General features: G+C 38.3%; 1 protein-coding gene across 1 annotated transcript in view; it reads right to left on the reverse strand.

The window, feature by feature from the left end:
* KIF2A (kinesin family member 2A) overlaps positions 1-11,145 on the reverse strand; it is a 50,418-nt gene that overhangs the window by 22,747 nt on the left and 16,526 nt on the right. The window contains exons 6-8 of the mRNA XM_004703703.4: positions 5,988-6,083; positions 4,421-4,475; positions 3,862-4,024 (exon numbers count right to left, since the gene is read on the reverse strand). Coding sequence (XP_004703760.1) covers positions 3,862-4,024; positions 4,421-4,475; positions 5,988-6,083 — 314 coding nt within the window. The remainder of the gene's footprint in view (positions 1-3,861; positions 4,025-4,420; positions 4,476-5,987; positions 6,084-11,145) is intronic.

The raw sequence follows: 11,145 nt of genomic DNA on the forward strand, positions 1-11,145 counted from the left end.
GCTCCCCTCTCCCACATGAGCCCTTGATAGTTTATAAATGGGTATTTTGTCATATCTTGCCCTGTCCGACTTCTCCCTTCACCAAGACTTGGAGTTCTGAGTTGATAGTCTTCATTCAGAAAAAAGATAAAATATTGTGGGTTGAATTATTTTTCAATCATAATGGTATAATCCACTGTTACAGTTAAAAGATAAAGTGGGAAACAAGTACGTCTTCATGAGCAAAGCACTGTAAATTATGATAGGAAACAAATCTTTATCAGAGGGTAAGTCAAAAGTATCTCTAACAAAAGCTCAGAAATCTGAAATTTCTTAATAAGAAATGCAACTGTCCTAAGTCCTTTTGGCATCTGAAAAAAGTCATGATAATTGTGGTAAGGTGAAATTTCTTAATACGGCTCCGTGATACCCACAAAATAATTGGGTAGGTCTGTGCATCTAGGGTCTGTGAAACACCAATAGAAAGGGATTGGTCAGTTTTGTTTGCCATTCCCATGTACGAGAGTCATGACGGAAACAGAGAGTGTGGCAGCTGCAAGACCAGAGGGTAAGACAAGGAGACTGTGAGGCAGAGGAAAAGATGGGAGACTATGAGACAGAGTAGTGGTTGGGCACAGAAGCAACGGCCAAAGGACCATGTGGCTGAGAGGTTGAGAACCAGACAAACTGGCTGGCTCTCTGGCTGAGAGGCACTGATGTGGACCAAAGACTATATGGTTGCTGAGATAGGTAACCAACTTATTTACTTCCCTAATAAGCTTCCATAACTGTGAATATTGTCTGCAAGTTCTGTGTGATCACTGCAATGATCATCAAATCCAGTGGAGTGCCATGAGCAGAACAGTTCATGTCAGAATAGGGTACAGAAAGCTGGAGGGTGGAGGTATGTCTTGTGGCCACTGGCCTTGGGCTGGTGTGAAGATAAGATTCTCATTCTCCCTGGTGCAGTCAGTTGGAGGTCAGATATGGTTCCTCCATGCTGTTATCGCAAAAACCATCTGAAATGATTCTCTGCCTTGAATTCAACTGGCTCAGAAGGTCCCATCAATGAGACTAAGACAAAGGTATTACTGAAAGAACTTGTATACATCCATCCACTGATTGCAGAGATGTGTTTAAAAAATTAACCTGTACATGTATAAATGAGAGTCTTTGTCTTACTTTTATATAGGCTTTAACATAATGCAAGTGGAACACTTTATAGGTCTGCTGATATTTTAAGGATAAGTTGAGGACCTAATGCCGGAGGTTTAAGTGGAGAGGAAATGTTTTGAGAATGACGAGGGCAATGAATGTACAAATGTGCTTTACACAATTGATGTGTGTATCGACTGTGATAAGAGTTGTATGAGCCCCCCAAAAAATGATTTAAAAAAAAAAGGATAAGTTAAAGAACGTAGGAAAGAAAATAAAAACAAAGAACATAGGAAAGAAAATAAACACAAAAGTATAATTTCTCAAACCAAACGTTAGGGTTAAGAGGTAAGATCAATATTGGTAAAGTCGAATAAGCAAATGTGGTGAAGAAAGCTGATGGTGCCTGGCTATCAAAAGATATAGCATCTGGGGTCTTAAAAGCTTGAGGGTAAACAAGCGGCCATCTAGCTCAGAAGCAACAAAGCCCACATGGAAGAACATATCAGCCTGTGTGATCACAAGGTGTCGAACGGATCACTGAAGACAAATGGGTGCATAAGCAAATGTGGCGAAGAAAGGTGATAGTGCCCGGCTATCAAAAAGTATAGTGTCTGGGGTCTTAAAGGCTTGAAGGTAATCAAGCGGCCATCAAGCTCAGAAGCAACAAAGCCCACATGGAAGAAGCACACCAGCCTATGCAATCACGAGGTGTCGAAGGGATCAGGTATAAGGCATCATCAGAACAAAAAATCTTACCATAGTGAATGATGGGGGGAGTGCGGAGTGGAGACCCAAAGCCCATTAGTAGGCCACTGGAGATCCCCTTACAGAGAGAGGGGTCTCGGGGAGGAGATGAGCCAGTCAGGGTGCGATGTAACAACAATGAAAAATACAACTTTCCTCTAGTTCCTAAATGTTTCCTCCCTGCTCCCACTACCATGACTCGAATTCGACCTTGCAAGTCTGGCTAGACCAGAGGATGTACACTGGTACAGATAGGAACTGAAAATCCAGGGAATCCAGGGAAGATGAGCCCTACAGGACCAGTGGTGTGAGTGGCAAAACAGGGAGGGTAGAAGGAGAGTGGGTAGGAAAGAGGGAACCGATTACAAGGAACTATATGTGACCTCCTCCCTGGGGGATGGACAACAGAAAAGTGGGTGGAGACGTCGGACAGGGCAAGATATGACAAAATAACAATTTATAAACTATCAAGGGGTCATGAGGGAGGGAGGAGCGGGGAGGAAGGGGGAAAATGAGGACCTAATGCTGGGGGTTTAAGTGGAGAGGAAATGTTTTGAGACTGATGTACAAATGCGCTTTACACAATTGATGTGTGTGTGGATTGCAATAACAGTTGTATGAGCCCCTAATAAAATGTTAAAAACAAATATTGGTAAAGTTAAGTATACCATGTACTTTTATATAAAATGACTTCTTTACAAGAAACCCAACCTGTTTTACAGGGAAGACGTTAAAGTAGAGGAGAGTAAGGAAGGAGAATAGGGCTCTGTTCTCACAAAGCAAAACAAAAAAATTAAGATTATAATTCTCCTTTAAATATATTCTTTATATTTCTAGAATTTCATATATTTTTAAATTGGGTTCTCTTCCATTCCAACTTGATCGCTGTTGTTGTTGGCCTAAGGCTAGTCAAGTTGGTCTCAACAGTATTTCATTTCTAACATGTTCTTCAGGTGCTGTGGATTATACAGACATCCGACTGTTAAAAGGCATAGTTCAAAACTGGCAGCCACCCTGAAGACAAGGTTGTCTGCTTCTGTAAAAATTTATTATTTATAGGGTCGCTAAAAGTTGGAATTGATTTGATGGCAGTTAGTGGGTTTAGTGCAAGAAGTGTATGTAAGTTACATGATGGTAACCCATGCACTGCCTATATTTTTAAAACTCTAAAATAAAAGGGCAACAAAACAGAGTATTCTGATAATTACCAAGATTATGCAAAGATAGCAATGATGCTAAACTGACCTCTTATAATAATGAAAGAGGGAACTGTGCTGACAGCTATATGAAAATCTAAATTTGGGAAATCAAGATATAATATATGCAAGTTTTAGAGTAGCTCATAAGTTGAGTATATGGGCATAGAAACTATGGTGGTCTATTTCAGCAAGTATATTCAAATTTCTTTAGATAGCACAAGGAATAAAAAGGGAAAAATACAAATCCTCCTCTCACCACCTCCTATTCCCAGAGGTAACAAAAATGTTAATATTTTCCACACAAAAAAATATAGATAATGGTGGAGCCCTGGTGGGAGTTATAGTGGTTTGCTTTGGGGGCTACTAACCAAAAGGTCAGCAGTTCAAACTCACCAACTCCTCTGAGAGAGAAAGGTGAAGCCTTTTGCTCCTATAAAAATTCAGAGCCTCAGAAACCCAAAGGGGAGGTTCTGGTCTGTCCTGCAGGGCAGCTATGAGTTGAAATCAACTCAGTGGTAGTGGTGTCTCCTTTGTTTGTTTTCGAGATATATGGAGTATGTACATGTATGTATGTATGTATGTATAATATGGATAAATAGATTAGTAAAGAAAATGAATTTTTGGCATGCAGAAAGAATATATATATATAAACATTTTTCTTAAAGAGAACAAGTCAATATTTACTACAATGTCTAGGGGATTTTTTTCTTTGCTTAAGCTAAAAATGAAAGAGAATATAAGGTATAAGAACAAGGTTTTGATTCAGACAAGGCTTACCTACCTGTAAACCATTTCATTAGGAGCGGAGTCATCAAAGGCATAATCAAAACGAAAGGTTTGGTTTTCTAGGTATCTTGTTAAATCTACTTTTTGTTTTGGTTCATGCACCATCACAACATCTTTACTAGGGATTGTGATTACATCAAGATCTTTCATCTGAGTTTCTGAAAGAAAGAAAATCAATGTCCAGTAATTATCACAGCATTTGAATTAATTTTAAATAGTAAGAATTTAGACAAAAGTAGTTTTTAAACAAGTAACATTCAACAGAGATATGCCATTGCCATTAAGTAAGAAAAAATATTCCACAAAATTTAAAAAAAATTTAAAGTCAAGACTTCTGTGAAGCAAGAACCAGGAGGGAAAATGACTCAAAGTAATAGCAAATCACTGATCTATCCACAGAAACAAATTTAGTGGTAAAATGCAAGTGAAATTATTTGTATCTAATGCTTTCACAGCAAAGTGATTTATGTAAATATAAAAACACGTTGAAAATATGATAAAATCAACTTTATTAGACCCTATTAAACATAATACCTTATTTATTTTCTTAATACCTTTTTTATTGAGTGGTCGTTTCCGTACACAAACACATATTCTGTGTTCATCAATCTATGAAAAAAAAATATCAGTGGTTAGTAACATTTACAAGTCAATTATATAATATTTTGTCATAGTTTTAGAAATTTATGTATAGTGTAAATATAAGTAAACTTAAAAGCAAATTAGCTCACATAATTTTAATGGTCATCACAAATAATTATTTTTAAAATCTGACTGGAATAGCCATTTATTAGTTATCACTTCAAGAGATAACTTTATAGAGGGTATGGTACTATTTTTCTTGGCAGCTCTCACTTTACATTTAAGAAGTTGTCTAATTATTCATTTCCATGAATAAATCTATACAACTTGTACATAGCACTTGATTGTATAAACGTAAAATTTTCTATCAAATGGTAAAATTTTCAGGTTCATTAGAGGGAAAGTTGTTGACAAAGAAAAGTATAGGTAAGAAATGTAATTCCCAAAAGATCAGAACACAAAATAATTTGTACAAAGCCACATCCCTTCACTTTATGTATTCTCTATAACTGCTTTTGTACTACACTGAGAGCTAAATAGTTGGGACAGGTATCATGTAATTCAGAGTCCAAATTATTTACCTGTAGGTCCTTTGTAGAAGTTTGTCAGTTCCTATCCTAAGCTATAAACTCAGATGTAGTAGGTTAAAACACATGGAAGGGTATATCAAGGCCTAAAATATATGAAATACTATAGTTATATACCAGTTCATTAAATCCTGTATATCTTTTTTTTTATTTATTTATTTTTTTTTAAATCCTGTATATCTAACACAGATGTATTGTATGTAAGTTACATTGTTGTTACACGGTGTTCAGTCGATATTTGACTCACAGTGTGAGTCTGTGTGACGGAGCAGAACTGCGCTTTAGTATGTGTGCTACCAGAGCTCCTTGTGTAACCAATATTCTATTTAAAGCTAACTTACAGGAGTTATTTTTCATAAAACTACTCACGGAAGTACTCCCTATCCAATAAATTATTTTGTCAACTAACAAGCATTGAGTAATTTAGACAGCAGAACATGTGCCAAGCACTAGGTTTCTTCTGGTCTATGGCAACCCTCAACAACTCTTATTCTAAAAGTCAGAATACCATTTATTTTAACATAACACATCAATTAATAGTAAAGTTCACTGGCATGATGGCAGGATCTACAGCCAAATCAAAGAGAAAATAAGCCTGGCACTGAGATCAAAGCGGAAGTGAGGGTAGTCAGAAAGGAAACTGATCTGACAATCAATCACTCTTTACTGTAGCTCTGCCCTTCCAGATGGCTTTGCTTTGAAAAGGACATCTCTGTTGATAGCATGTCTAATATACCAAATTATAGGAGATTAGCATAAATGTGGATGATTTCTTGATTTTCTTCTTAAAATGTGGGGGAATGAGTACCCGTAAGGAGAGAAAAAAATATACAACTAAACACAATATAAATTTAATGGGTATCAGAGTTATAAATATACCTAAAATAAGTATTTTTATTATTTACAGCGTAAAAAATTCCAGAGCAATGGTTTACAAACAAAGAAATCTTACAGGATCTGCCGTCGTTAATGGTCTATAATCCAAACTTCCTCTAAAGTCTCTGATCATACACATAATTTCATAATTTGGGTTTGTAGCATCAACGTCCTATAAAAAGAGAGTTTATCATTTATGGTCAGTATATTACTCTATGTTGCATTTATGTTACATAGCTTGAAAATAAAAATTAAACTAATGTTGTTAGGTGCTAGCAAGACAATTTTGCTAACAGAGGACTCCATGTGCCAAAGTAGAATTGCTCAGGGATTGCTAGGCTGTCATCTTCATGAAAAAGGAACCCGAGTGGAGCAGTGGTTAAACACTTGGCACCAAGAGAAAAGCCACTCCGTAAGAACAAGATGTGACAGCCCCAAGAGACCCATGGGCAATTCTTCTCTGTCCCATATGGGTTGTTATCAGTCAGAACTGACTTGACAGCAGAGGGCTTGCTTTTGAATCTTTAGAATAGAATGTCAAACGATTTTCCTTTACAACTAGTGGGTGGGTTTGACCTGTCAACCTTTCGATTAGCAGCTGAGTGCTGCTGTTTGCACAATAACCCAAATAATCAAACCCACTGCTGTTGAGCAGATTCTGAATCACAGCAATCCTATGGGACAAAAGTAAAATTGTCTTGTAAGATTCCCAAGGCTGTAAGGCTTACAGAAGCAGACTGCCACCTCTTTCTTCCTCAGAGCTCCTGGTGGGCTTCATCTGCTAACCTATGGTTAGAGCTGAGTACTCTAACCATTATACCACTCCAGGGTTCCTTAATGAAATGAATACATGTGTCACTTGTGAGTATAAGCCCAAATTCAAAGGTAAGATATAGGAGGAGGAGGCTCCAAAAAGTCCATGGAAAAAAAATCCATTATCTTCTAATTCCATTTTCCCATGAATTTTTGAAAGTCCCTTTGTATTAAATGTAATTTTGTGTTAGGGTTCACATTTAATAATAGGTTCATTTTAATTTTAAGAATACAACTGTTTGTCTACATGCATTCTGTTAACTCCAAACCCAAACTCTGTTATAGCCATTTAACGGTTAACAAATTCATCAGCTATATATGTCTTAACTACCCTAGAAAACAAGCGAGGGTTTCAAAAAGTTGTGGAAAAGTGAATAAAAAGACAATAGGATTTTCCCATTAACTTTTTGAGGCTCCATCATAGAGTACAAAGTAGGAAGCATACTAAATAACACAGAACTCTAGAAAATTTTAAAATTCACCTTCCAATTTCTTAATCCTGATTTTGATGTAGTGTATTTTAAGAAGTTTCAAGTATGAAATGGATTAATATATGTTCATTTCCTGTTTTTCATGACCCTCAAAAAAGAACTAATACAATGGTAAGATAAGCCTTAAGTGTAAAACACAAAATTTAAACAAGATTCCAAAGTGAAGATCCTCTCTAAAACTCCAAATTACCAAATGCTGACTGAAATTTAGCATTTTGCTTTAGAACTCAGAAAATCCAGGTTAGTACACAAATGTCACTAGTTAAAAAACCTTATCTTGAGCAATAAATTAATAACTATTAGAAGAAGTCAAGAATTTTCATCTATTCTATTGAAATTTGCCTATGATGTAACTAAATTTCAGAATTGTTGAAGATTACTTTCAATTAACCACACTTATCAAATCATAAGTAGACTATGAAGTGAAATTTTAACGAGATCACAAAATGTATTAAGAAATGTATGAAGTATGTGCATATGTGCTTGACACAATGGATGGATGTATGGATTGTGATAAGAATTGAACGAGCCCCCAGTGGAATAATTAAAAAAAAAGAAATGTATAAGTACTCACAGGAAACAGCAGGTGGCACCTATGCTAAGTAGCAGTGGACATCTGCTGTTCTGTATATTTTAGTTTCAAAATCCAAAAGGACACTCTCAGATATAAGCTGATTATTACACTAGCTCTAGAAGTTGACAGCATAATATCTGAACTTGTAGTTTAACACAATTAAAAGTATTTGGGCATATTTGTAAATAAACAATTGTGATATTTTATTAGGGGAAACAAATTCTGAAAATAGATACAATCTAAGCTCAATGGAGAAGGTATATGTATAATATAAATTTATAAATAAACCACTGCTATTCAGGGATTTTGTTGCTATCTGAAAGGAATGACAGGTCATAATATTCAATTTTCAAACATATACACTCTGACTGTAGCCGTAAATTTAGGAAAAATGGACCTCATTAAAATAGTGAGATGAGGACTGAGAGGCATTGTGTTAACATTTCGCCAAGCATCTACCATGACAGTGGGAAGGCACCAAGGGCATGATAGAGAATAAGAGTAGCTGGTGCCCACATACAGCTCAGTCAAGAGCAGAAAAAAAGCAAACTCAAATGTAAATACAGTATGCTGCAGATACACCGAATCCAGGCCAAGAAAATCCAGGAAAAGAGAAGTCTCAACTAAACAGAATAGTGATATTTTATTAGGGGAAACAATTCTAAACAGATAGTTAAAACAAAAAGGAAAAGATAGGGAGAAGTTACATTACAGGAAGAAGCTTGGAGGTTGGTTGAAGCCTAAAATAAGACAGGAGAGGTAGAGAACAGTAAGATAGGAGAGCTAGATCATACAAAACCTTCTATGATATACTAAGAACTTAAATTCTGAAGCAGGCAGAGAAATATTTAATAGTTTTAAGATGAAGAATAATCTGGCCAGTTTTCATTTCCAGTTTCAGAGAACAAAACATTTACTTTTCAATATTCATGATCAATAATATTTCAGGCATAGGACTAGATACTGGGGACATGACCCCTGCCCCCTGCCATCGAGTCAATGCCGACTCATACTGAACCGTGAGTTTCTGAGACTGTGACTATTTACAAGAGTACAAAGCCCAATATTTCTCCTGAGAACCTGCAAGTGGTTTCTAACTGCTGACTATGCAGACTGCAGCCCAATGCACATCCACTACACCACCAGGGCTCCTAAAAAAAGAGTTCTTACTTTGCTTATTCAGAACATCAGACTACGGGTGCATAAGCAAACGTGGTGAACAAAGCTGATGGTACTTGGCTATCAAAAGATATAGCATCTGGGGTTTTAAAAAGGCTTGAAGGTAAATAAGCAGTCATCTAGCTGCAAAGTAACAAAGCCCACATGGAAGATGCACACCAGCTTGTGTGATCATGAGGTGTCGATGGGATCAGTTATCAGGCATCAAAGACTTAGAGCAAAAAATCATGTGAGTGGGAGGGGGGTATGTGTGTGGGGCCAGTGTGGTGTGGAAGCCCAAAGCCAACCTGTAGGCAATTGGACATCCCCTTACAGAGGGGTCACAGGGAGAAGACAGGCTAGTCAGGGTGCAGTATAACATCGATGAAACATACAGCTCTCTTATGGTTCTTTAATGCTTCCTTCCCCCACTATCATGAACTAATTCTATCTTACAAATCTGGCTAGACCAGAGCATGTATATGGGTACAGATAAAAACTGGAAACACAGGGAATACAGGACAGATAAACTCCTTGGGACCAATATTAAGAGTAGCTATACCAGGAGGGTAAGGGTAAGGTAGAGGAAGAAAAGGAGAACTGATCACAATGACCTACCTATAACCCCCTCCCAGGGGGATGGATAACAGACAAGCGGGTAAAGGGAGATATCAGGCAGAATAAAACATGAAAAAACAGTAATTTATAAATCACAAGAGTTTATGTGGGAGGGAGAGGTGGGAGGGGATAAAATGTGGAGCTGATACCAAGGACTCAAGTAAAAAGAAAATGCTTTGAAGATGATGGCAACATATGTACAAATGTGCTTGACATAATGGATATATGTATGAATTGTGATAAGAGTTGAACGAGCCCCCAATAAAATGATTTATAAAATATATGTATATATTTTCAGCAACAAAACCAACATAAAAACCCACAAGACTAATAAGAGCATTTTTATCATGATATAAAAATAACTTTTAAGTGGCACCATGAATTGACTTGATGGCAGAGGGTTTTAAAAAATTGTCATTATAGCAGCTGAGCACACTGACCACTTGGAAGGCCTGTCTGCCGCTTGGATTACCTGCTCCTTGGAACTCTCGGGCCATACCTTCTCAGTTCAAGCACTGTGGAAAGCCCTCGTCTCCTAGAATGCAGCTAACCAGAGAGCTCATCTGCAGCCAGTCTATACTGAGGGCCTGCTGAATCAAGGCAGGGCTCAGCATGGTGGCAGCAGCGTGCCAGCATCAAATCTTTGTCTTTTCTCTCCACTTGGGGAACCAGCCAGGGTCCTTTCTGTTTTGCATTGCTCCTCTGAGAACAGGGCCCACTGCCTGTGTGTCTGATTCAGAACTTCCTGCTCAGCGAGTTTCCTGGGCGACATTGCATATGGGCAGCTACTTAGTAACCTGTGAAGCACAGTCACCTACCCATCCATGCCATCTGGGAGGGAGAGGGAAGTGTTTGCTTTAGCAAATCATCGTTTCTTTGTGAGGTCAATTTATGCCTGGACTTGGGGAGAGGGGCACATAGTTACCTCAGTTCTTTACCTCTGCTTTCAATAAAATGTCAGCTCTGAGGCTGTTGGGTCACACGTCCTTAGAAGGCTTGTGTTCGGGAGCATGCCCTGGTCCTGTGATGGCTTTCTGGGTTAACTGCTGCAGTTCCCTGGAGGCTAGCTCAAGACATTTTGGCCAAAAACTATTAATAATGGGTACTTTTAATGTTTTCAATTAATACTTCACTTTAACTGTCCTCTGGAATTTAAATGTCCTAAGTTGCTCCCGAAAGCTAAGACCAGTGATCAGAGCCTAGATTTAACGAGGTCTTTGAGTCCCTGCCCGGTTGGTCTGTGGTTTCCTCGTCGTTTCGCCTCTGCCTGCAGCCCGGGCAGCCCACACTGTGTCATGGGTGCCATGCGGAGCCCTCAGTTAGATGACATAAAAGTCCCAGAGTGGACACTCCGCTCTGCCACCTTCCACGGGCAGGGGCAGGCTGACGCACAGATGCTGCGATGCTTGATAATCATTTGCTGCGTGAGATTCCAAAGGGAGCTCTTGCTGGTGCTTTAAAACCAAAATTCCTAGACAGCCAGGCTGCAAGGGTTCCACAGCTCTAGCCGGGGCAGCTAGTCTGGCCCCGGTATGCCCACTTCCTCTGTAAGAAAAGGAAACCCTGCCTGAGATGGGTGG

The sequence above is a fragment of the Echinops telfairi genome, unplaced genomic scaffold, assembly GCF_000313985.2.
Source record: "Echinops telfairi isolate 266 unplaced genomic scaffold, ASM31398v2 ScPeMD7_7469;HRSCAF=8507_1, whole genome shotgun sequence".
NCBI classification, from domain to species: Eukaryota; Metazoa; Chordata; class Mammalia; order Afrosoricida; family Tenrecidae; genus Echinops; species Echinops telfairi.